This window comes from Ornithorhynchus anatinus, chromosome 7, assembly GCF_004115215.2.
Source record: "Ornithorhynchus anatinus isolate Pmale09 chromosome 7, mOrnAna1.pri.v4, whole genome shotgun sequence".
Taxonomy (NCBI): Eukaryota; Metazoa; Chordata; class Mammalia; order Monotremata; family Ornithorhynchidae; genus Ornithorhynchus; species Ornithorhynchus anatinus.
Genome location: NC_041734.1, coordinates 65,391,157 through 65,418,220, shown reverse-complemented (window position 1 = coordinate 65,418,220; position 27,064 = coordinate 65,391,157). Strand labels below are relative to the sequence as shown.

Sequence of the window (27,064 nt, the reverse complement as noted above, 5' to 3'; positions counted from 1 at the left end):
GCAGAGTACTGAACTAAGCGCTTGGAGTGTACAAATCAGGTAACAGAGACAGTCCCTGCCCTTTGATCAGTTTAAATAGTCTTATTTTGCAGATGACTAGATTGTAAACTCCCTGAGGGTAGGGGTATGTCTACCTACACTATCACACTCACCTAAGTATATAGTGCTTGACCGATTGATCGATTGACTGATTGGATGTCAAAAGCCTATGAAAGGAAAGGTCTCTCACCTCTATGGCTCTTTTCCCCTTGGGCCTATCTTCTTGTCTTACCCGTAAGAAGAAGAGTTTGATCACAAAAGAATTAATCATCTTCAGCAGCACATGACTTTATCTGTCTGAGCAAAGACTTCTGGAGAGAAGGAAGTGTCATCTTTACTGCCAGCAATCAGACCCTCCCGACAGCCTAAGGGTCGTTTCTCAGAGCTCTGATTGTTGGACCCAGGGGTTCAGGTGGACGGCAGCTTCAGAGTCCTAAAATAATTCCGGCTCCCATGCTGCCTTCTGTGTTCCTTCCTGACCTCTGCCTTCTGGGTTTGTAAACATCACTCTTGTCTTGTTCCATCCCAGGGAGGCTGGACTCTGAAAATTGCCTCCAGTGAGGTCTGCAATAGGGTTTTGTACTTGAGCCTGTGTCCCCTAAGCATTTAGAGACTCACCAGACCGTCCTCCCCTAGCACCCCCACTCGGCGACACCTCCCCTCCCTCCCCCAACCCCAGCATTTGTGTACATATCCTTATACTTGCTTGCCAGAATCATGTTTACCTACTCTATTACAACCTCCCAAGATTTTAGTATAGTGCTCTGCACAGAGTAAGGGCTCAGTAAATACCACTGATTGATTACAAGACAAGCCCCTTGATCTCTCTGCTTAGGAGAAGCAGCACGGCGTAGTGGATAGAGCACAGACACAGGGACCGTGCCCATCCCGATTTGCTTGAATCTACCTCAGCACTTAATTTAGTGCTAGACACATAGAAAACACAACAAATACCACAATTATTATTATTATTTTCCCCCACCTACCCCTAATGATGATAGTAATAATAATAACATTATTATTAAGCCCTTTTTATGTACCAAGCACTAGGGTAGAGACAAGATAATCAGGTCCCTCATGGAGCTCACAGTTTAAGCAGGAGGCAGAATAGCTTTGAATCCCCATTTTTACAGATGAGGCAACTGAGGACCAGAGAAGTTAAATGACTTGTCCAAAGTCCACAGCGGACAGGTGGCAGAGCAGGATTAGAACCCAAGTCTTCTCACTCATGGCCTTGTGCACTTTCCTGCAGACTGCACTGTTTTTTTCCTTCTCTGCTTCTCAAACACCTAGTACAGAGAAGAGGAATCATTAGCTGGAGGAAAAGGAGGGAGGTTAGGAGTGACTGCAAAGAATAGTATATGTGAATCAGTGTGAAGCAGCATGACCTAGTGGCTAGAGCCCAGGCCTGGGAGTCAGAAGGACCTTGGTTCTAATCCCAGCTCCGCCACTTGTCTGCTGTGTGACCTTGGGAAAATCACTTCACTTCTCTGGGCCTCTGTCACCTCATTTGTAAAATGGGGATTAAGACTGCGAGCCCCATGTGGGATATGAACAGTGTCCAACCTGATTAGCTTGTATGTACCCCAGTGCTTAGTACAATGCCTGGCACATAGTGAGTGCTTAACAAATACCATTAAAAAAATCAGAATTGGGAGCCCTACAGTAGTGTTTCTCAGCTCAGTTCTCAGCATTCTGCGCCCTACGGCCCCCGCCCCGCCCCAGGGCTCTACTTGCGTACGGCTCTTCTCTGCGGGTCTCTCTGGGATTCGGGGTCCTTTCTGGAGGTCATTCTATGTCCCCTTCTCTGGTGGTGGGGGTGGGGGGAGGGAATGGGGTTTATTCAGTTCAAAGTCTTTCTATGATTGAGGTGAGCAAGGAAGTCTGTGAACTAGACCCGACCTGGATCTAAGCCAGTTATGGATCCTGGAAGTAATAAGAAGAAGAACAACAACAAAAAGAACAATAATAATTGTGGTATTTGTTAAGCATATTACTATCTGTCAAGAATTGGGGTAGATACAAGATGATCAGGTTGGACACAGTCCCTGTCTCACACAAGGCTCACGTTCTAAGGGGGAGAGAGAACAGGTATTGAATAACAATGTTGGTATTTGTTAAGCGCTTACTATGTGCCAAGCACTGTTCTAAGCGCTGAGGTAGATACAAGGTGATCAGGTTGTCCCACGTGGGGCTCGCAGTCTCCATCCCCACTTTACAGATGAGGGAACTGCAGCCCAGAGAAGCGAAGCGGCCTGCCCAAAGTCAAACAGCTGACAAGTGGCGGAGCCGGAATTAGAACCCACAGCCTCTGACTCCCGAGCCCGGGCTCTGTCCACTGAGCCACGCTTGCTTCGCCCAGGGTCTCAGGGCAGTGAGCGGAGCTGGGATTAGAACCCGGGTCCTTTGGACTCTCAGGCCTTCTGACCCACCAGGCCATGCTGCTTCTGAGTCCGACTGACTCATTAAGGGCAGGGAACGTGTCTGCTGATTCTGTTGTACTTTCCCAAATGCTAGGAACAGAGTAAGTGCTCAGCATGGCCTAGTGGATAGAGAGGGGGGCTGGGAGTCAGAAGGACCTGGGTTCCAATTCTGACTCCACCACTTGTCTGCTCTGTGACTCCGGGCAAGTCACTTCACCTCTCTGGGCCTCAGTTCCCTCATCTGGAAAATGGGGATCAAGAGTGTGAGCCCCAGGGGGGACAAGGACCGTGTCCAATCCGATTAGCTTGGATCTACCCCAGCCCTGTTGGGTAGAACGGTGCCTGGCACGTAGGAAGCATTTAACAAATACCATTAAAGAAAACCACACAAAAAATGAGCTGAAAATCTAGAGGAGGAGCTTACGGTGTAGAACTCACCGCCTCGCCCCAGACGAATCTTGGGGTTCATTCTGCTGTCTTAAGGGGTGCCAAAACCCAGGCCTTAGCATGTTGGAGCTCCCCGGAGGGCTCAGGGAAGGTATTGATTCCGTTATCCCCCAGGAAAGGGCTAGACTGAACCGAAATTCTATCTTCCCAACTAGTTTTGTGTTTGTCCTTTCGGATGTAGGTGGCTCCCGGAACAGAGGCAGAGTCTCCTCCTGGACTGCAGGCTCCCAGGCACTCGGTAAAGCGCTCTGCGCAAAACACATGTTCTAAAAATCATGACGAAGATGACGGGCGGTGAGGGTTGAAAATGCTCTTTGAGGGAAACCTTCAGGTGGAATTTGACTGAGGGGTACTTCGCTCCTGCTCTTCTGCAAGAACCTGCTAAGTTAGAGAAGTAGCGTGACTTAGGGGAGAGAGGTCAGGCCTGGGAAGTCAGAGGACCTGGGTTCTAATTCCGGCTCCTCCGCTTGCCCGCTGGGCGACCTTGGGCAAGTCACTTCACTTCTCGAATCCCCTTTTTCAGGAGAGGAAACTGAAGCACAGAGAGTTATTGGTAGTGGTAGACACAGGGTTATGACTGAGGCCCCCTCGTTCCCATCTCTGTGCTCTTTCCACTAGTCCACGGACCAGCGGCTTGTGTTAGGATCCTGGACTGCAATGGTGACCGTCTGGAGCTGGCTACAGCCAGCTGAGAATAGGAGGGGCTATAGCTCCAGGCTGCAGCTCCTTCCTCCCTCGCTTTTGCCGGGTGGGCCTCCAGACATTTTAATAATAATAATAATGGTATTTGTTAAGCACTTACTATGCCAGGACGGTTCTAAATGTAGGGAGGATACAAGCAAATCGAGTTGGACACAGTCCCTGTCCCATATGGGGCTCACAGTCTCAAGGCCTACTTTTCAGATGGGGTAACTGAGGCACAGAGAAGAGAAGCGACATGCCAAGGTCAGACAGCGGACAAGGGGCAGAGCCAGGATTAGAACCCATGACTTTCTGGCTCCCAGGCCCGTGCTCTATCCACTAGACCATTGCCCCTTTCCCCTCCCCCGCCAAACTATGGGCTCTTTCTGCATTCCAGGGCCCCTCTTTGGACCCTCCCTGTGGCTTCTCCGAGCGCGGCAGCAGCACTGCTTCATCAATCCGTTATTACCGAGCCCCTCCCGTGCTCAGAGCACTGTTCTTAGTCTTGGGCGCTGGAATAAGCACTTGAAAGGTTTGTCTGCAACTGGGGGCCCCAGTGGCTGCTGGAATGGGCCCAGTCGGACCCTGTTGACTGCTGTGATTGAGGAATGCTTGTGGTATTTGTTAAGCACTTACCATGCGACAAGCACTGTGGTAAGCGCTGGAAATCATACAAGAGGTTGGCTTCAGTCCGTGGGGCTCATCGTCTAAGGGGGAAGGCAGGCTCCCCTTATGAAGTGTTCAGTATGTGGGAGGATCTTATCAGTCACGCATTGCTGAACAATTTCCTAGTCCAACTCTACTTGGACAAGCACACACACACACACACACATGAAGAAACTGGTCCACTCATCTATTTTATCAGAATTGAAATGTCACTTTGAACATTTAAAGATGGCATTAATCCTTCAGCCAGCGCAGGAGCCTGATTTGCAGATTAGTTGATGTTTGGCCTGACGGCGGCCTCTCTGAGCCCAGTGGAAGCCCCCACCTCATCCCCCTGCCCTACCTACCGTTGCCCCTCCTCCCCATCCCTCGCGATTCCACCCACAAACCCCGCTGGCTCTCTAGTCTGGCCAAGCTGGCCTCCCTGATTCTGCTCAGGACGGTTGATCCAGGGCCGCTGCCCCCATCTGCAGCTCCACATGTCCACTCTGCGGCCAAGGGTCAGCGGGCCTGGACTTCGGTTTCGTGAGCACGAGTCCCACGAGGTCAGTGGCTGGATGGCCCTCGCTGGCCAGAAGGGTTTCCTAATAACTCGGGGGGGGAGGAGGAGGAGGGAGCGGGAGTCAGGGCGAGAGGAGAAGGAGGAGGGAAGGAAGGGAGGGGGAGAAAGAAGAGGCAGCTAAGATGGAGAGGGGCAGGTGGCAGCTGCCTGGCAGTCTTTGAATTTGGGGGGAGTTGGGAAGGGGGGGACCTGGACTATTCCTGGAGGCATATCCAGGCTTTGCTAAGATTCCCTCCACCAGACTGGTCTTGTCCGCTGAAGAGAAGCAGTGTGGCCTAGTGGAAGGACCACAGGGCTGGGAATCAGGAGACCCGCGTTCTCATCCTGGTTCTGCCGTTTACCTGTTTTGTGAGCTTGAACAAGTAACTTCTCTGGGGCTTTAGTTCCCTCTAAACAGTAAGCTCAGTGTGGGCAGGGAATGCAGCGTGGCTTAGTGGAAGCGAGCACGGGCTTGGGAGTCAGAGGTCATGGGTTCTAATCCTGGCTCCGCCACTTGTCAGCTATGTGACTTTGGGCCAGTCACTTAACTTCTCTGTGCCTCAGTTACCTATCTGTAAAATGGGGATTAAGATCGTGAGCCCCATGGGGGACAACCTGATTACCTTGTATTAACCCCAGCGCTTAGAACAGTGCTTTGCACAGAGTAAGCGCTTAAATGCCATTATTATTATTATTATCTGTTTATTGTTATAGTATACTTTCCCCAACACTTAGAACAGTGCTCTGCACACAGTAAGCGCTCAATAAATCCAACTGACTGACTGATTCATCTGCAAAAAGAGGGATAGGATACCTTTTCTCCCTTCCCCTTAGACTGTGAGCCTGTTTGAGCCAGGAACTGGGTCCAATCTGCTTATATTGTATATACTCCAGTGCTTAGCACAGTGCTTGGCGTGTACTGAGCTCTAAACAAACATCCCCGTTAGTCGCCCACAGCAAGTAATTTCAGCCGAGCAATTGGGGAAAAGACCTGCTTCTCTTTATTTTACTGCTCCTGGAAGTTCTGGGAGGGAGCAAGGAGTAATGGAAGGAGTAGTAGGAATAATAGTTATATTACAGGGAGGTTCAGAGAACAAAACACCAGTGGCTTCCGGCAACCCCCACGCAGGACTCGACCAATCAATCCATCGATCGTATTTATTGAGCCCTTACTGTGTGCAGAGCCGTGTACTCAGCGCTTGGGAGAGTACAAGCAGCTTGAGAAGCAGCGTGGCTCAGTGGAAAGAGCACGGGCTTGGGAGTCAGAGGTCATGCGTTCGAATCCCTGCCCCGCTGTGTGACTGTAGGCAAGTCACTTAACTTCTCTGTGCTTCAGTTCCCTCATCTGTAAAATGGGGATGAAGACAGTGAGCCTCACGTGGGACAACCTGATGACCCTGTATCTACCCCAGCGCTTAGAACGGTGCTCTGCACATAGTAAGCGCTTAACAAATATCAACATTATTATTATTACAATGTAAAAGCATTAGTAGACATTTTCCCTGTCCATAATAAACTTACAGTCTTAGGGGGAGAGCCCATGGCCACATCGTCCTGTACAGCGTAAACACAGAGGGAAGAGAGGAGATGCTGTTTAATCAATCAATCAATCAATCAATCAATCAATCAATCAGTGAATCAGTGGTATTTGTTGAGAGCTTACTGTATGCAGAACTCTTTACTTAATGTTTGGGAGAGTACAACACACCTTTACTCACTTATTTTCTGCCCGGTTTCTCCTGGGCCTTGAGTCTGACGGCAACACACCCCACTGAACTATAGCGCAGTGCTTGCTGTGTGACCTCGGACAAGTCACTTCACTTCTCAGTTTCCTCATCGGTAGAATGGGGATTCAATACCTGTTCTCCCTTCTACTTAGGCTGTGAGCCCCATGTGAGACAGGGACCGTGTCCAACCTGATTATCTTGTGCCTACCCCAGCACGTAGTACAGAAGCTGGCACAAAGTAAGTGCTTAACAAATGCCACAAAAAATAAAAAAAATGAATAAAAAGAGAGCCAAGTTCTGGCCTGCAAGCACATTTACCTGGGGTCTACTTCTGGCTTGGTGCTCTGGGAGGTGCAAGGGAAAGTCATTTGCCTTTTCTGTCCTTTAGCTTCTGAAATCTGATCCACGTATCCAGGTCCCATCCCAAATTGCAGGGGGAGGGGCAGGGGAAATGTCTTGAGTTGGAGATATCCCAGAGAGCTTTTTATCCAGAAACTCTAGTTGTTGCCCATCCACCTTGGCATCAAACTAAAGCTCTTCATCATTGGCTTTAAAGCACTCAATCCCCTTGCCCATTCCTACCTCACCTCACCACTCTCCTACTACAACCCAACCTACACCCTGCTTCTCTATTGCCAACCTTCTCTCTGTACCTCGATTTCACCTATTTCACCTCCGTGCCCTCGCCCACGTCCCGCCTCTGGCCTGGAATGCCCTCCCTCCTCAAATCCAACAGACAATTACCCTCCCCTCCTCAAAGCCTTACTGAAGGCACAGCTCCTCCAAGAGGCCTTCCCTGACTAAGCCCTCCTTTCCTCTTCTCCCACTCCCTTCTCCGTGGCCCTGCCTTGCTCCCTCTATTCATCCCCACTCCCAGCCCCGCCACACTTATGTACGTATCTGTAACTTATTTATTTATATTAACACCTGTCTCCCGACTGTAAGCTCGCTGTGGGCAGGGAATGTGTTTTATTGGTCTACTGTACTCTCCCAAGCGCTTAGTAAAGTGCTCTGCACACAGTAAGCGCTCAATAAATGAAGGAATGAGTCACCCAGCTGGCTGGGGCTGTGACATCTGCAGGGACAACCTCGTTCATACCCAGAGTTGAGCATCTCCCCTGCCCGTTGTGAGCCCAGCCTGCCTCACCAGCAGGCAGGTCAGCGTGAGTCACCTGCTTCATTTCCTACAGGCTGAGTTTTCCCTGTCTCCCAGCACAGCCTCAAGACCTTCCTAGATCCTGCATTTATTCCTTCCTCCCAGAGGCTCCTACATCTGGCTGTGACTGGCAGCTCTCTATCTAGACGCAGCATGGCTCAGTGGAAAGAGCCTGGGCTTGGGAGTCAGAGGTCTTGGGTTCGACTCCCGGCTCTGCCACTTGTCAGATGTGTGACTGTGGGCAAGTCACTTAACTACCTCATCTGGAAAATGGGGATTAACTGTGAGCCTCACGTGGGACAACCTGATGACCCTGTATCTATCCCAGCGCTTAGAACAGGGCTCTGCACATAGTAAGCGCTTAACAAATACCAACATTATTATTATTATTAATTCGCAGGGGGCTGGTCTGTCAGCTCTTACTTACATCACTGTAATTTTATTTATTTATATTAAGGTCTGTCTTGACTCTAGACTTCAAGCTCATTGTGAGCAGGGAATCTGTCGGTTTATTGTTACACTGTACTCTCCCAGTCACTTAGTACAGTGCTCTGCACACGGTAAGCACTCAGTGAATACGTTTGAATGAATGAATGAAAGCCCCTATGGGACAGGGATCATGTCTTCCAACTCTCGGTTGAATATTTTTTCTTAGGGCATCTGTTAAGCACTTATTATGTGCCAGACACCGTACTAAGCGCTGGGATAGATACAAGCTAATCCAGTTGGACACGGTCCCTGTCCCACATGGGGCTCACAGTCTTAACCCCCATATTACAGATCAGCTAACTGAGGCACAGAGAAGCAAAGTAACCTCTCCAAGGTCACACAGCAGACAAGTAATAATGTTGGTACTTGTTAAGTGCTTACTATGTGCCGAGCACTGTTCTAAGCGCTGAGGTAGACACAGGGGAATCAGGTTGTCCCACGCGGGGCTCACAGTCTTCATCCCCATTTTACAGATGAGGTAACTGAGGCACCGAGAAGTGAAGCGACTTGCCCAAAGTCACACAGCTGACAAGTGGCCGAGTCGGGATTCAAACCCATGACCTCTGACTCCAAAGCCCGTGCTCTTTCCACTGAGCCACGCTGGTGGAGCTGGGATTAGAACTCGGGTCCTTCTGACTCCCAGGCCCGTGCTCTATCCACTACCCCGTGTTGTCTCTCTCCTCTTCCCTCCCCCCTCCATTGTCCCCTTTAACTTTTCACCATGGCTCACGGAGATAGAGAATACACATGGCCACCGTGATGAGGGAAAAGGGGTGTCTGAACTGTTGTGACCGAACTGTTTAATATTAACTCTCTGAAAGTAAATCATCCACAAATTCCAATCTCCAACAGTTCCAAAAATTAAAACCAACACGTCTTCCATCGCAACTGCCAAAAAATCTATGTCAGTATCGGTTGACCAATTGCCGAGCCCGCTACATCTTCCTACCGCCTCCCCCAACTCGTGAGTTCTTTGCCGAAGAGAGGGGTGCATGGATTGGAGCAGGTTCCTGCTCTTCCGTATTCATTCAATTGTATTTATTGAGCGCTTATCGTGTACAGACCACTGTACTAAGCGCTTGGAAAACTCAATTCAGCAACAAATGGATTCAGTTCCTACCCACAACTGGCTCACAGTCTAGAAGTGGGGAGACAGACATCAAGACAAGTAGACAGACATCAGTAGCATCAATATAAATAAATAGAATTATAGACATATACTGGTCATTAATAAAAATAAATAGAAGTATAAATATGTATGTAGGTATACACACACAAGTGAAGTGGGGTAGCCCCGACCAGTTAAATTCCTTTGGCTGTTGTTGGAGGAGGAGGCTACCGTTGATGGAGCCTTCTCTGCAACCTGGGTCCTTGGTCTGGGAGCTCACACAAGTAGGGGCTGTCCACAGTAGGAGTTGTCGCATTTACTGAACACCCCCTTGGTCAAATGGTAAGCGCTTAGTACAAGCTCCTAGTGGACAGGGAATGTGTGTGTTTTTAACGTTGTATTGTACCCTCCCAAACGCTTAGTACATTCATTCATTCAATCACACTTACTGAGCGCTTACTGTGTGCTGAGCACTGCACTAGGCGCTAAGTACAGAGCTCTGCATCCAGTAAGTGGTCAATAAATGTGATTGACTGACTAAAGTGCTCTGCACACATTAATCACTCAATAAATACTATTGATTGCGTGATGGGTGTGGTTCCCAGTACTAGGGAAATGGGAAGTTCAGAATAGTAAAGTGACACATTCCTGGCCCATAAGGAGTTTACATGCTAATGAAGGAGACAATCATAAAAATGTTTAAAACTAGAGCTGTCAGAATATATGAATTGAGCAGACGTGTATGTGTGAGGACTAAGGAGGGTGTAAATAATTTCCCAAGTGCTGAAGTTGGCCAAAAAAGCCATGAAATGACTCAATGTACTGGAAAACTGAAACGGGGAAAGCGTATTGAAGGAAGAGGTGGGATTTTAGGAGGATCTTAATGAAAAGGAAAAGACTGAGGTTGAGGGAAGTTGCTTCTCGAAAGAATCAATCAATCAATCAATCAATCAGTGATATTTGAGTGCTTACGGTGTGCAGAGTATTTACTAAGCAGTTGGGAGAGTACAGTGTAACGGAGTTGGTAGACATGTTCCCTGTCCACAGTGAGCTTACAGTCTAGAGTGGGAGACATATATTAGTATCAATAAATTATGGTTATGTTCTGAAGTGCTGTGGGGCTCAGGGAGGGGTGATAGTTTGTTGTGGGCAGGGAATGTGTCTGTTGACTGTTGTACTCTCCCAAGCGCTCAATACACTGCTCTGTACAGTAAACTCTTAATAAATACGATTGAATGAATGAATAAAAGGTGCAAATCCAAGTATACAGGTGACACTGAAGGGAGTGGGATAAGAGGAAATGAGGGCCTAGTCGGGTAAGGCCTCTTGGAGGAGATGCGCCTTCAAGTGTCTTGACTTCCTAGGAAATGTTGGGCCAACCACCTTCTTTTACTTCCTGCTGTCTACACTTCCAACTACAAACTAAGAATTGTTTCTTGACGTTGCTTGCTTTCCACTGCTTCCAGCCTTGTCCGGAAGGGATCCCACAAAGTAATAATAATAATTCATTCATTCATTCATTCATTCATTCATTCATTCATTCATTCATTCTTTCAATCGGATTTATTGAGCTCTTACAGTGTGCAGAGCACTGTCCTAATCGCTTGGAAAGTACAGTTCAGCAATAAAGAGAGGCAACCCCTGACTGCAACAGGCTTACATCCTGCCTCTGGCCTGGAAGCGCCCTCCCTCCTCAAATCCTCCAATTACTCTTCCCCCATTCCAAGAGGATTTCCCGTCTCCATCCCCTCCAAGAGGCCTTTCCAGACTAAGGCCACTTTTCCTCTTCTCCCGCTCCCTTCTACGCCGCCCTAATTTGCTCCCTTTGCTCTTCCCCTGACCTCCCAGCCCCACAGCACTTATGTATATATCTGTAATTTTCTTTATTTGTATTGATGTCTGTCTCCCCGACTCTAGACCGTGAGCTCGTTGTGGGCAGGGATTGTCAGTGTTTATTGTTGTATTGTTCTTTCCCGAGCGCTTAGTAGAGTGCTCTACATGCAGTAAGCGCTTAATGAATATGACTGAATGAATGAATGAATGGTATTTGTTAAGGGCTTCCTATGTGCCAAGCACTGGTCTAAGCATTGGGGCTATTACTAGTTAATCAGTTTGGACACCGTCCCAATCTCCCATGGGGTTCACAGTCTAAGTGGGAGGAAGAATGGATATTTAAGCACCATTTTACAGATGAGGAAACCAAGGCATAAAGAAGTTGTGACTACTTTTTTATGGTTTTTGTTAAGCGCCTACTAAATGCCAGCACTGTACTAAGTGGTGGGGTGGAAACGAGCTTTTTTTTTATGGTATTTGTTAAGTGATTGCTATGTGCTGGGAACTGTTCCAGGCACTGGGGCAGATACAAGCTAATCAGGTTGGACACAGTCCATGTCCTACATGGGGCTCCCATTCTTAATCCTATTGAGACAAGCTAATCAGATGGTCCAAAGGCAACCAGCTGGGCATCGGCTGGCAAATATCAGAGCTGGCATTATAGCCCAGGTCCCCTGACTCATAGGCCCCAGGCTCTTTCCACCAGGGCATACTGATCCTTGATGTCCTGATCGCTCTTCATAGTTTTTCTTCAGGGTGAAGAAGACCCTCTGATGATGAAATTCATCGAATGTGTGTGTGCACTCCCATGAGTGCCCGCCTGGATTTGCCAGCGCGAGCCCTGAGCCCCAACTGCACAACACGCACACGACAAAGACGGTCCTTGTTGTGCCCGTGTGTTTATAGTTTGTGCTTCTTTCTGCCTTTTCTTCCTTGCCCCAACCTACACCTCCTCAACTGGCTTCGGAAAAAATCATTTCTGATTCCTCTCCAACCAAATCCCTTCCTCTTTTCCAGGGTCTGGGGAAGAGACACGACCATCCACTTGCAAAACACAATGCCCCCAAGGCTGCAGAGGTAACTTTGGGCACAATTTCAAAAGCATGGCGCGAAGGCTGGGGACTCCTGGAAGGGTGTGAGCTCACTGTAGACAGGGGATGTGTCTATTTATTGTTATATAGTACTCTCCCAAGCGCTTAGTTTAGATTTTGGCACACAATAAGCACTCAATAAATACGATTGAATGAATGAATGAAAAAGATGGCAGTGCTTCTTTCTCAGAGCAAAGCCACTCCCTGGGCCTGCCGTAGCTTGTGCAGCCAGAGACTCCAGCGGCTGATTTCCGCGCTCTTCACTGGGGAGGAGTGGACAAAGCTGGACCCACTCATTATGAAGTCTGCGCTCACCTGCTCCGCCTTGTCTGCTGAGCCCGTCTGGTCTCCGTCAGACCTTCTATCTCCCGGACGGCCGCGGGATCATCATCGTCTCGTTTTCAGAGGGATTTTCAGGAAGAGGCTGATTACCTATTACCGAGTTCTGAGTCACATCCTCCATCCCGCGGCTGGACAGAGGATCAGTAGTTATGGTTCTGGGGCAGCCCTGGCGGGGGATATAACTGGGCTTCTTTGAATTCTGGTTTGGGAAAGAGGATGTGGAAGGGTGCGGCTGGGTTAGATTGACAACTCTTTGAGGGCAGGGATCGTGCCTACCAAGTTCGTTGTTTCGGATTCTCCCACGTATATAAAGATTTATATTAATGTCTCTCTCCCCCTCTAGACCATAAGCTCGCTGAGGGCAGGAAATGTATCTGTTTATTGTGCTCTCCCAAGAGCTTAATACAGTGGTCTACCCACAGTAAGCAATCGATAAATATGATTGACTGACTGACAGTGCTCTGCACACAGGAAGCGTTCAGTAAATACTAATAATCGACTGACTGATTGCTCACTCCGTCCGATGTTGCTTCCTGCCTCTAGGCAGGGGGATACCTAAACCACCTGGGCAGATAGGATGTGATGAGAAACAGCATGGCCTAGCGGAAAGGACAAGGGCCCTGGAGACAGGAGAGCTGGGTTCTGATCCCGACTCCTTCATTTGCTTGCTCCGTGACCTTAGGCAAGTTGCTGAACCTCTCTGGGCCTCCGTTCCCACCTCTGTAAAATGGAGATTCCATACCTGTTCTCCCTCTCCTTTAGACTGTAAGCCCCATGTGGGACAGAGATTGGGTCCAACCTGATAATCTCACATTTACTACAATGTTTGGCACACAGTAGACTCTTAACAGATACCACAATTATTATTATTATTGGAGGAGGTGGAGGGTGGAGGGAGAGCTAGCCTATTTTAAGAGACTGCTGAGGTTGAAGATTCTACAACCTCTCTCAGTCATCTGTTCTAATATCTAATGTCCCCAACAATCAGAAATATCTCCCTGTATGTCTAATCAAACTTTCTTTAGCTGCATTTTAAAGTTATTACTTCTTGGTATTTCTTCTGTAGTGATGGAGAATAATAATAATAATAATAATAATGATAGTGGTACTTATTAAGCAACCAGGTGCTGGGGTGAATACAAGCAAAATGGGTTGGACACAGTTCCTGTCCAACATGGGGCTCATGATTTTAATCCCCATTTTACAGATGAAATAACTGAGGCCCAGAGAAGTGAAGTGACTTGCCCGAGGTCACTCAGAAGGCAAGTAGCGGAGTTAGAATTGGAACCCAGGTCCCTCTGACTCCCAGGCCTGTGCTGTTATGTACTAGTCCAGCGTGGCTCAGTGGAAAGAGCCCGGGCTTGGGAGTCAGAGGTCATGGGTTCGAATCCCCGCTCTGCCACTTGTCAGCTGGGTGACCGTGGGCAAGTCACTTAACTTCTCTGTGCCTCAGTTCCCTCATCTGGAAAATGAGGATTAAAACTGTGAGCCTCACGTGGGACAACCTGATTACCCTGTATCTACCCCAGCGCTTAGAACAGTGCTCTGCACATAGTAAGTGCTTAACAAATACCAACATTAGTCCATGCTGTTAGACAACACACACACACACACACACAAAGTGAAGGATGCTGGAGTTTCATTTCAAGTCTGATCACAGAAGTGGCCGGGACCTGGGATTTCACTAGCAGAAACAGAGGCTCAAAGCTTGTCCCCGTGGGGACATGACCTTGGAAAGAACAAACTCCACCCAGAGCAGATGTTCAGTAAATAATGCTGGTGATGACGATATTGAAGATGATGATGTCGATGGTGATGACGATGAGGATGAAATGACTCCATCCCGGAGGAAAGGCTACTCCCCATGGAGCAGCAATAAATTAATCAATGATTTTCAATCAATCAATGGTATTTATTGGAGAGTCAAGTTTTGAGCGATTACTTTGTGCAGAGCACTGTACCGAGCCCTTGGGCAAGCCCACTAGGGTTAGAATACACATTCCCTGCTCTCGAGGAGTTGATAGTCTAACAGAGAAGAAAAAGTGGAGCAGGAGGGGAGAGAAGGGAAGGTTGGAGGGTGGTGGTGAGTCTTCAGATTTCCGAAGGGAAGAGGTGTAAGCAACTTGAGGCATCTTGTCACTAGGGTGGTGGGGGAAGGGAGGGGCAGCACAAATAGAAAAGAATCAGGCAGGAAAAAGAATGATTTAGAAGAGGATGTTTTTCATCTGGGAATATATACTACTACTACTAATAATACAGTAATAATAATGGTATTTGTTAAGCATTTACTTTGTGTCTTGCACTGTTCTAAGCTCGGAGGAGGACAAGTTAAGACAAGTTAATTAGGTCAGAAACAGTCCCTGTGCCACACAGGGCTCACAGTCTAAGTAGGAGGGAGAACAGGAATTGGATCCCTTTTTTACAGATGAAAGAACTGAGGCACAGAGAAGATAAGTGACTTGTTTGAGGTCACACAGCAGACAAGTGGCAGAGCCAGGATTGAAACCCAGGTCTTCTGATTCCCAGGTCCCTGTTCTTTCCACCAAGCCATGCTGCTCCCACTCGGAACAGGAACAGGTAGGCGGCAATCTGGTCCAGTTGGAGGGAAGAGGGGTGGACCGGATGACTCCCTCAATGTCCTTTCTAGGACAGTAGTAATAACAGTGGCATTTATTAAGCATCAACTGCAATCAGAATTGTGGCATTAGATTTGTGCTTCCTATATGCCAAGGACTGAGGTAGATATAATTCAATCAGATCAGACATAGTCCCGATCCCATGTGAGGCTCACAATCGAAAAGGAAGTGAGCATGAGTACTTTAACTCCATTTTACAGATGAGGAAACTGAGGCCCAGCATGGTGACTTTGCCCAAGGTCACACAGCAGTCTGGTGGGAGAATCAGGATTAGAACCCAGGTCTCCCAGCTCCCAGTATGATGTCCTGAGGGAGGTGGAACACGGATAGTGGGAGTTTTGAATTCTGCATTCTGTTTGTATCCACCCAAGTGCTTAGTACAGTGCCTGGCACACAGTAAGTGCTTGACAAATACCACAGTTATTATTATTATAGGACAGAGTCCTGAGTTCAGAGCCTGCCCGGCCTTCACAAAGAGAGCCGTGTTCTCATGCCCCGACTACCAGCCAGGGGAAGTCGGAGATAGACGGACATTTCTTTTGACTTAATTAGTTCTGGACTTGAGGGATTTTTCTCCCCTTCTCCAGGGTTGAACATTTTTTTCCCACTGGACCGTGGGCCTGGCCTGAGTCGGGAGACGGAAGGCAGAGGCCTGGTCAGAAGTCTTCCCTGGCCTAGCTCTGGGCTTCCTGCAGCTGTGTGGTGACTCACTGGGGAATTACCTGCTCCAGGCTCCCTGCCAAGTCTGGAGAGGTAGCCAGAGGGCAAGAGTTTAGATTCCTGTTATTTAGTTTTCTGGGGCAGGATCTGTCTTTCCCATTACTTTGACAATGTCAGCGGCTTGTCTTCTGACGAGGGGTCTGGGCGGGGTCTTTACGCGAAGACCACCGTAGCTTGGGGCAGTAATTGGCGACTGGGCAGTTGTGGGAAAGGGCAGACTTGGGACTGGACTGCTTCCCTGGCCAGAGACACAGACGTGGGGCCTCTTTTTAGAGGGTCCACCTCCTGTCACCCGTCCAGATGTGCCCTCTGCCCCTACAGTGCCCTGTGGCCCCTGGCTCGAGCAGTGGCCAAGGGCAGAGCCTGAGCGATGTGCATCTCCACAGTCCAGCTCACTCTTCCTGCCCGCTCTCTCCCAGGTTTCTGAGCCCGACCCCGCGGGCTGGATCAGAGCGGGCACCTCCGGGCACGTCAGGAGAGGCCCCAGGGCATCCGCGCTGCCTGCTTGACTCCGTCTTGGGTGTGCGGTGACGAGGGGTGGGCGGAAGGCCCGCCCGGATTCCTGAGACACTCCCTGCAGAGCGGCTACGCCCAGCCCGGGACTCTCCAGGGGTGAGGACGCTTTATAAACCGGCAGCCAAGAAGACAGCCCCCCCAGATCCCAGGAGGAACACCGTGCCCCCGGCCTAGAGGGGCGAGCGCCCGAGCAAATCCTGCGGCGGAGAGGTACGGGACCGGCTCCGGTCTGCCGGGAGGGCACACCTGGGTCCCAGGAGAACCAGCAGAACAGGATCCCCGGGCTGCCCGATTCCCTGGGTCTCCGGGCTTGGAGACTCCGCCAGGCTGCCTTCTGGAGTCTTGGGCTGCTCGGTTTCTTCCTGGGATTGTTTCACCGGATAAGTTCTGTGGAGACTTTGACCGGGCAGAGATGGGATGGTCCTGCACAGAGTTGAGCTGGGATCGCGACGATGAGAGACGTCTGAGCTAGAGGGGGTGAAGGGGTTGGGGGGACAGGGCTGGCTGACTTGCTGGACAGGGTAAAACCTGGGGCTCCCTGATTCGGTGGGAGGGTGGATGGCTGCAGCCGGCAGCCTGGTGTTAGGGAGTCTCAGAGCACCGAGAGATGGTGCACTTAAGCTTTGTTGATTTCAGCAGAGAGGAAGCCTCAGTTTCCTGAGGAGCCTGAACTTAGGCCTGGGATAAGGAGCAGCTGTGGCTCTGTTAGCGGGTGAGAGTCTCCGGCCAAGGGAGAACCCCTGGAGACCATCCTTCAGGGACGAGGCCTAGACACAGCTCCTCCGAAGGTGACCTCCAGCAGCTACCATACTGGACCGTCCTCTTCCCATCCTCGAGGCCGGGCATTCTCAGAGCCCAGGGACAACTGATGGATAGAGAGGGAGGAGAGGAGAGTCACTTCTCAAAGTGGCCAGTTTGGCACTGGAGATTTTATTTATCTTCCTCCCAAGCTTTTCCTTGTTTCCCCTCATCTCCTCCTGGGGAGAGCAGGGATGATTCACCTTTTTGTTCAGCTGAAGAACACAAGGCCCAGAGAGGTGAAGGAACTTCTCTGTAGTCACACAGCAGATCAGGGGCAGAGCGAGGAGTGGATTTGGGGTGTCAATCAATCAATCAATCGTTGATATTTATTCGGTGCTTACAGCCTGCAGAGCACTGTACTAAGCACTTGGGAAAATTCAACAGAGTTGGTAGATATGATCCCTGCCCAAAAGGATTTTACAGTCTATAGGGGAAGACAGACATTAAAATAAATCATGGATAGGGAAGTAATAATAATAAGCAGCGTGGCTCAGTGGAAAGAGCCCGGGCTTGGGAGTCAGAGGTCATGGGTTTGAATCCTGGCTCTGCCACTTATCAGCTGTGTGACTGTGGGCAAGTCACTTCACTTCTCTGGGCCTCAGTTACCTCATCTGCAAAATGGCGATTGACTGTGAGCCTCATGTGGATCCACCTCATTACCCTGTATCTCCCCCAGCTCTTAGAACAGTGCTCTGCACATAGTAAGCGCTTAACAAGTACCAACATTCTTATTTATTATTATTAATAATGATAATAATAATGGTATTTGTTAAGCACTTACTATGTGCCAGGCACTGTAGTAAGTACTGGGGTGGATAAAAGATCATCAGGTTGGACACAGTCCCTGTCCCACACAGGGCTCACAGTCTTAATCCTCATTTTACAGATGATATAACTGAGGCACAGAGAAGCTACGTGGCTTGCTCAAGGTCACAGACCAGACAAATGGCCGAGTCAGGATTAGAACCCAGGTCCTTCTGATTCCCAGCCCTGTCCTCTATCCTCTAGACCATGCCGCCTTTCATAATACTAGAGTATAAGAATATTTACGTAAGTACAGTGGGGCTGGGTTGAGGGTCAACATATTTAAGGGTTACACAGCTAAGGGCACTTGGGGGAGGGTGATTAGAGAACATAAACGGCTTAGTCAGGGAAGACCTCTTGGAGGAGAAGTGATTTTAGGTGGATTGTCACGTGAGAAGAGGGAGGGAGTTCCAGGCCTGAGGGAGAATGAGGGCAAGGGGCCGGGGGCAAGACCTGCGAGGTAGAGGTACAATGAGTATAGGCTGGCCTCAGAGGCGGAGTGCTTGGATTGGGTTGTAGTTGGAGATCAGAGAAGTAAACTAGGAGGGAGAGAGCTGATTGAGTGCCTTAAAGTTGGTTAGGTGTCCTAGCTTCCTCCTCTTTGTGCGTCCCGTCCCAAGGGTGGCCCGACCCCTCTGGTGCTAGGAGATGAGACTGGGCAGGATGATCGGGTCAAAGTTGGGCCCATCCCAGTGACCTGAGTCAAGCTGGAGGGGGAGTGGGTGGGTACAAGAGAGGACTCAGGCTGCTGGGGGGTGCAGTGTTTGAGGTGCCTCACTCATCTACTCCTGCATTCTGCCTCAGGTGAATCACTCGCCGGGACATCTCTCCTCCGGCTCAAGATGTGGCCACTCATCCTGCTGCTAGGTGAGCCCTCCCTGTCCCCCTCCCGGCCCCCACCGAGCTCCGTGGGGTCAGAGGGGGAGGGCTGCGTCCTGGGAAGCAGCATGGAAAGAGGGAAGGGTAGACAAGGCCCCTGGGTGCAACTTCTCACCAGGAGGAAACAGGATTTCCAGTCCCAGAACACCTGGGGAACTCTTCCAGTCAGGTTGCCTGGGAAGGTGCTAACGGAGGGCGGTCCGGAATCAGCTTTGTAACGGACCCAAACGGAGAATCTTCTTTGGGCTCCTCTACACCTCTATGCGTGTTGTGAGGCTCTATATATTTGAGCGATGGTGTGCTTAGTTCTCTTTGCCTGACCGGGCTAATCCTGGCCCTTGACTTGGTTTCCACTAAATCATAGTTCTCTAGACTTGTTTCATTCAGCTCTGCCGCAACAAAAAAATGTGCCCCCTTCCTCAACTTGGGCAGCAGAGCCGGAAAACACTGGTGTCTGCAAGTGATCGATGCGCTCTGAGGATAGCGTGTGGCAGATTTCTTGGCCCACCAGCCATCTCTGTCTCCCAGTAGCCTGCCCATTGGCTGCTTCCAAGCTCCTTTGACTTAAGATCACTGTTCCCCTCATGTCCCCATTCCCAGAATGCATCGCATCATGGCCTAGCAGACAGAGGCCGGGCCTGGGAGTCATTCATTCAATTCAATCCAGTCGTATTTATTGAGCACTTACTGTGTGCAAAGCACTGTACTGAGCGCTTAAGGACCTGGATTCTAATCCCAGCTCCGCCACTTATCTACTGTGTGACCTTGCACAAGTCATTTATCTTCTCTGTGCCTGTAAAATGGGGATTAAGATTGTGAGCCCTATGTGGGACGGAAAATGTGTCCAACCTGATTAGCTTGTATCTCCCCTGGTGCTTAGGACAGTGCTTGACACATAGTAAGCGCTAAACAAATACCATCATCATTATTATTGAGAAGCAGCGTGGCTCAGTGAAAAGAGCCCCGTCTTGGGAGTCAGAGGTCATGGGTTCGAATGCCGGCTCTGCCGCTCGCCAGCTGTGTGACTTTGGGCAAGCCACTTAACTTCTCTGTGCCTCAATTCCCTCATCTGTAAAATGGGGATTGAAACCGTGAGCCCCACGTGGGACAACCTGATCACCTTGTATCCCCCCAGCGCTTAGAACAGTGCTTTGCACATAGTAAGCGCTTAACAAATACCACCTTTATTATTATTATTATTATTGTTATCACGTGCTGGGCCACTTTTCTCCGGTATTAGCTCCGGCCATCGGGAGATGATTCTACTCTGCAGCCTCCCTTCCCCCAGGTGGGGCCTGAATCCATCCCTTTGCCCCGTCCATCCCTTTGTCCCGCTCCTGGGGTGCATTTTAACTCTGAGCGGAGGGAGGGGTGTGAGCATCCTTTTAGCCTCTGTGAGGCAGCTTCGACCATCTGGGCCCCTCGTCTGGGCAGAGATGCAGCCAACCTGCTCTCCTTTTGTTTGCAGTGTGGTCAGTCCTCCCTTACGCTCAGCCGGCCTGCTCCCGTGGGGCCTGCTACCCTCCCGCCGGAGATCTGCTCATCGGAAGGACGCGCTTCCTCAGAGCCTCTTCCACCTGTGGCCTGCTGAAGCCGGAGTCCTACTGCACCCCATACGGGGAGGTGAGTGCTGTCCCCCCGAACCTCTGTCTTTTCAGGTGCTCCTGGGGAGCTGGGCTTGCTAAGTCAGGGGCTCCAGGAGGCCATGACATTCAACAAAAAATCAGTGGTGGTTTTAGAGCACTTACTATCGACTTACCGTACAGAACATGGGCCTGGGAGGTGGAAGGACCTGGGTTCTAATCCCGGCTCTGCCATTTGTCTGCCGTGTGACCTTGGGCAAGTCACTTCCCTTCTCTGGGCCTCAGTGACCTCTTCTGTAAAATCAGGATTGAGTGTGAGCCCTCAAGTGCTTAGTACAGTGCTCTGCACATAGTAAGCGCCCAGTAAATATGATTGAATGAATGAATGACAGGGACTGTGTTCAATCTGACGTGGCAAGAGCAGGCATGGGCTTGGGATTCAGAGAATGTTGGTTCTAATCCTGTCTCTGTCACTTGTCTGCTGTGTGACCTTGGGAAAATCACTTAACTTCTCTGAGCTTCAATAACCTCATCTGTAAAATAGAGATTAAGACTGTGAGCCCACATGGGACAACCTGATTACCTTGTTTCTACCCCCAGTGCATGCTTAGCAAATACCATAACAATAATAATAATAATGATTATTTCCCCAGTGCTTAGAACAGTGTGTGGTACCTAGCAAGTGCTTAATAAGTACGTTAATTATTACTTACTGTGTGTGGAGCTCAGTACTGCGTGGCTCACTGGAAAGAGCACGGGCTTTGGAGTCAGAGGTCATGGGTTCGAACCCCGGCTCTACCACTTGTCAGCTGTGTGACTTTGGGCAAGTCACTTAACTTCTCGGTGCCTCAGTTACCTCATCTGTAAAATGGGGATTAAGACTGTGAGCCCCACGTGGGACAACCTGATTCCCCTGTGTCTACCCCAGCGCTTAGAACAGTGCTCGGCACATAGTAAGCGCTTAACAAATACCAACATTATTACTGAGGGCTCGGGCAAATACGATAGAGTGTAGGCATTATCTCTAGCTTGCACACTAGTGGGGTTGACAGACATTAAAATCAATTATGAGTAATCAATCAGTCACAGGCATTTATTTAGAGGTTACTATGTGCAGAGCACTGTACTAAGCTCTTGGGAGAGTACAAATAACAGAAATAGAAGACACATTCCCTGCCCAAAATGAGCTTACAGTCTAGACAGGGAGAGAAGCAATTTAATAGAAGGTTATGTACATAAAACTATGGGTATGGCGGGGTTGAGTATCTAAGAGTTTAGGGAGTGGAACTGAGTGCCCGGGTGAGGTAATAGGGAAGGAAAACAGGGTGGAGATAAGAGTTTAGTCAGGAAAGCCTTCTTTTTTATGGTATTTGCTAAGTGCTTACGATGTGTCAAGCACTATACTAAGCGCTGAGCACTGTGCTAACAGCTGAAGGAGATATAGTTTTAGTAGGGTTTTGAAGATGGAAGAGAGGGGTCTACTGGATATGTAGGGTGAGGGAGTTCCAGGCAAGAGGGAGGGCAAGACCAAGAGGTTGATGGTGCTTAGTATAGTGCTTTTTTTTTTTTTAAATGGTATTTGTTAAGCGCTTATGATGTGCCAGGTACTGTACTAAGTGCTGGGGTAGATATAAGAAAAGAATGGATGCACTCCCCTGGCCACATGGGCCTCACAGTCTTAATCCCCATTTTAAACTCATTATGGGTGGGAAATGTGTTTGCGAATTCTGCTGTACTGTACTCTCCCAAGCACTTAGTACAGTGCTCTGCATATAGTAAGTTCTCAATAAATGTGATTGATTGATTTTACAGATGTGGTAACTGAATCACAGAGAAGTTAAGTGAGTTGTCCAAGGTCACACTGCTGACGAGTGGTGGATTTGGGACCGGAACCCAAGTCCTCTGACTCCTAGGCCTGGGCTCTTTCCACTAGGCTACACTGCTTGGCATTTGATAAGCGGTTAACAAATACTCCTTTCTTCTTCCCCCACTCTCTTCTGCAACGCCCTGACTTACTCGTTTTATTCATCCCCCATCCAGGCCCCACACCACCTATGTACATATCTGTAATTTATTTATATTAATGTATGCCTCCCCTTCTAGACTGTAACCTCATTGTGGGCAAGGAATGTGTCTGTTTATTGTTGTATTGTATCCTCCCAAGTGCTTAGTACAGTGTCCTGCACACAGTAGGCGCTCAATAAATACAATTGAATGAATGAATGAAATACCTTAACTACAAATTATTAAGTTATTGTGAAGTGAGAGCAAGGCACAGTGAAGAGGTTGGTTTTTGAAAAGCTAAGTGCTTGGGCTGGGTTATATAAGGAGATGAGATCGAGAGCCTTAAAACCAATGGTTAGGAGTTTCTGCTTGATGTGGAGATGGATGGGCAACTCTCGGAGGCACTTGAGGGAGAGGGAGATGTGTGCAGAACAGTTTTTTGGAAAAATGATCCAGGCAGCAGAGAGAAGTATGGACTGGAGAGGGGAGAAGCTGGAGGCAAGGAGGTCAGCGAGGAGGCTGATGGAGTAGTTGAGATGAGAAATAACATGGGCTTGGAGCAGTGTGGTAGGTATTTACTAGAGGAAGAAAAGAATTCTGGAGATGTTGTGGGGATAGAATGGACAAGACAGTGACTGACTGAATATGCAGGTTGAAGGAGAGTGAGTCATGGATAATATCAAGGTTGCGGGCTTGTGAGACAGAGAGGATGACGCTATTGTGTACAGTAATGGGAAAGTCAGAGGGAGGAGAGAATTTGGGAGGAAGGTGAAAAGTTAAATTTTGGACATACTGAATTAGAGGTGATGGTGGGACATCCAGGTAGAGATATCCTGAAGGCAGGAGGAAATGAGTGATTGGAGAAATATTGTAGAGAGGTTGGGCCTGGAAGGTAGATTTGGTGTGGAGATGGTAGTTGAGTTCCCCAAAGATGGTGGGGGTATCTAAAGGATAGAAGGGGACCCATAATTGACCCTTGAGGGACCCCTACAATCTGGGGCTCAGAGGCAGAGGAGGAGCTCATGAAAGAGACTGAGACTGAGCAGCCAGAAAGCTAAGAGGAGAACCAGGAGAGGACAGTATCAGCAAAACCAAGATTAGATAACGTTTCCAGGAGAAAAGTGTGGTCCTGAGTGTCAAAGGCAGCTGAGAGGTCGAGGAGGATTAGGTTTAATTTGGCAAGAAGGAGGCCACTGGTGAACATAGAGAGGGGAGTTTCCAAGAAGTGGAGTGGGTAAAAACTAGATTGAAGAGGATCAAGGAAAGAATTGGAGGAATTAGTGGTCAGGAGAGGGAAGAAGCATGGGTGCAGGTGTTTTAGTAAGGTGTGAAGGGATGGATTGGTTGGTTCAGGTGGAGAGGATAGATTTTCAAAGGACTTTCTCCCCACTGCTAATTGCACACTGCTTAAGGAGGCTGCTAATCACCCTAACTGGGGTATTTGTTAATCATCAATGATATTTATTGAGTACTTACTACATGCAGGGCTTGAAAGAGTACAACAACATTAGCAGACCTATTCCCTGCCCCAAACCAGAATACAATCTACACGATCTTGTTACCATGTACCAAGAGATACAGTTAGGTCCGACAGACACTATTTCTCATGGGGCTCACAGTCTAAAGGGGTGGGAGAACAGGTCTATGATCCCCATTTTACAGAGCAAACTGAGGCACGGAGCGGTTAAGGGACATGTCCAAGATCTCAGCGACGGCAAGTAGAAGAATCAGGATTAGAACCCAGGCCTCCTGACTTCCAGTCCCGTGCTCTATCCATTAGGCCGTGCTGCTTCCTTGCTTATTCTTATAATTGTGGTGTTCTGGTGACTATGTGCCAAACACTGTGCTAAATCCCGAGATAGATACAAAACTGATACAAAACTATCAGATCAGATACAGTTCCTGTCTCACTTGGGGCTCCCGTCTAAGCGAGAGAGAGAAAACAGGTATTTAATCCCCATTTTGCAGGAGAAGAAACTGAGGCACAGAGAAGTTAAGTGGCCCTCCAAAGTCACACAGAAGGCAAGGGGAAGAGTTGAGCTTAAAACTCGGTTTTAATCCCGGCTCCACCTGTGTGACCTTAGGCAAATCACTTAAATCCTCTGTGCTTCAGCTACCTCATCCGTAAAATATGGGGATTAAGATTGTGAGCCCCCTGAAGAATATGGACCGTGTCCAATGTGATCATCTTTTATCTATCCCAGTGCTTAGCTCCATGCCTGACCCATAGTAAGTGCTTAACAAACACCATGAAAACAAAACAAAACAAAAACCAGGTGCCCCGACTTGCAGGCCTGTGATCTTTCATTATGCCACTCTGCTTCTTCCTGGCTTTGAGATTTCTCGGGGTTTGATGGTGGCCTGGCCACAGACGGAAGCAGATCTCAAGATATCTGGAGAACCCACAGCCTTTTCTGAGCGATCTTTCTCTTCTGGCTCTGGCCAGCAGGCAGGAGCTGGGGAGAAGGCAAGCCCTGGGTGCTGCTTCTAGAAGAAATCAGGCCAACTCCCTTCTTGGTCAACATTCATTCCTGGGTCTCCAGGGCCTGAGGGTGGCCCTGACTAACCAGTGGGCCTCTAGCTTTCTAGGCAAGGCAACAGGCTTCCCTTTCCCTGACTCATCCCTGCCCCTGCACCCCATCTTCCAACAGAAGGCACAGGAGAAATGTGATGTCCAACCTGGATACTGCCCTTCAGATGCGGGGATGGGGAGAGGGCAGGCCTAGGGCCCTAGAGAGACCTGGACTTCTGCTCTCTCCTCTTTCCCATCTCTTCCTCCTCCCAACTTCTCCTCACCCCTTTCCACCCTACTCTAATCATCCCCACCCCTCTTCTCTGTTCCTATCCCTCTCTACCCCTCCCTGTCCCTCCTCATCCCTTCCCAACTCTCCACACACCTCCCTACCCTGGCCTTCTATGTATGAACCTTCCTCTCCCATTCCGCCTGGGCCTCTTGCTCCACATTCAGTTGGATTCCCAGGCTAATTCCCGAAGGGTCATTGGCCCCTGTACACAATAACCCTCCTCCCCGGACCCTGCTTTATTTTTTTCAAGAGAAAAGTCTAGACCTTCCTAATCTCTGGGGAAGTAGACCGATTTAACGTGAAACGGATCAAAGTAGGTGGCTGAGCTCTCAGAAGCCCAATAAAGGAGACAAATATCAGTTTTCCTGTCCCTCTGTCCTTGACTCCACCATCTCACCTGTTCTTCCCTCGAATCCCTCAAACTAGGGGTGTTGGCTGGGGGCCCCAGGGAACCCGAGAGACAGAGACCCCTCCCTGCCCTCTCTACTATCTCTGCCTGACTCCAACAAAAAAAACAACCATCACTCTGCCTACCTTTAAAGCTCTAATACAATCCTCCTCCTCCTGGATGCTTGGGAAGTAGGAAATGAAGAAGCAACACATTCCATTCCCACAAGGAACTGACAATCAGTCAATCCCTCAAGGTTCAGTTCTCGGTCCCCTTCTATTCTCCATCTACAGTCACTACCTTGGAGAACACATTCACGCCCATGGCTTCAACTACCATCTCTATGTAGATGTTACACAAATCCACATCTCCTCCCCTGATCTCTCTCCCTCTCAACAGCCTCGCTTCTCCTACTGGCTTCAAGACATCTTTTATTGGTATGTCCTCTCGTCACCTCCAACTTAACGTGTCCAAAACAGAGCTCCTTATCTTCCCACCCAATCCCTGTCCTCTCCTGGACTTCGCTGTCACTGTAGATGGCACCACCATCCTTCCTGTGTCACAAGCCTGTCATCTTGGCATTATCCTTGACTCCTCTCTTTCACTCAACCCACATATTCAGTCCGTCACCAAATCCTATTGGTCCCGCCTTTACAACATCACTAAAATCCCTCTTTTTCTCTTATTAAAACAGCTACTATATTAATACAATCACTCATCCTAACCTGCCTAGATTACTGCATCAGCCTCCTTGCTGACCTCCCAACTTTCTGCCTCTTCCCACTCCAGTCCACACTTCACGTTGCTGCCTGGATCATCCCTCTACAAAACGTTCAGGGCATGTCACCCCCCTCAAAACTCTCCAGTGGTTGCCTATCCACCTCTGTATCAGACAGAAACTCCTCACAGTTGGCTTTAAAACACTCCATCACCTTGCCCCCTTCTACCTCACCTCACCTCTCTCCTTCTACCACTCACCCTGCACACTTTGCTTCTCTGGAGCCAACCTTCTCACTGTGCCAACCTTCTCACTCTCCTGTCTTGCCACCGACCCCTGGCCCACATCCAACCTCTGGCCTGGGACACCCTCCTTCCTCAAATTAAGAAACAGTGTGACTTAGTGGAAAGAACACGGGCTTGGGAGTCAGAGGTCATGAGTTCTAAGCCTAGCTCTGCCATTTGTCAGCTGTGTGACTTTGGGCAAGTCACTTAACTTCTCTGTGCCTCAGTTACCTCATCTGTAAAATGGGGATTAAGACTGTGAGCCCCTCATAGGACAGCCTGATTACCTTTTATCTATCCCAGAGCTTAGAACAGTGCTTGACACAAAGTAAGTGCTTAACCAATACCATCATTATTACTATAAATCCTCCAGACAGTTACTCT

The 27,064-nt window shown here is 49.1% G+C and overlaps 1 protein-coding gene across 3 annotated transcripts in view; it reads left to right on the top strand.

Annotated features, from left to right (window-relative positions):
- The window catches only part of LAMB3 (laminin subunit beta 3), a 148,734-nt gene that overhangs the window by 76,428 nt on the left and 45,242 nt on the right, over positions 1-27,064 (top strand). The window contains exons 2-6 of one of the 3 annotated variants that reach the window (XM_039912512.1): positions 3,091-3,147; positions 12,128-12,187; positions 16,319-16,625; positions 18,825-18,887; positions 20,368-20,522. In XM_039912512.1, coding sequence (XP_039768446.1) covers positions 18,863-18,887; positions 20,368-20,522 — 180 coding nt within the window. In that variant the 5' untranslated portion in view covers positions 3,091-3,147; positions 12,128-12,187; positions 16,319-16,625; positions 18,825-18,862. Of the gene's footprint in view, positions 1-3,090; positions 3,148-12,127; positions 12,188-15,080; positions 15,121-16,318; positions 16,626-18,824; positions 18,888-20,367; positions 20,523-27,064 lie in introns of those variants that run through there. The other 2 variants (XM_029069489.1, XM_029069490.2) reach the window with 2 other exon arrangements.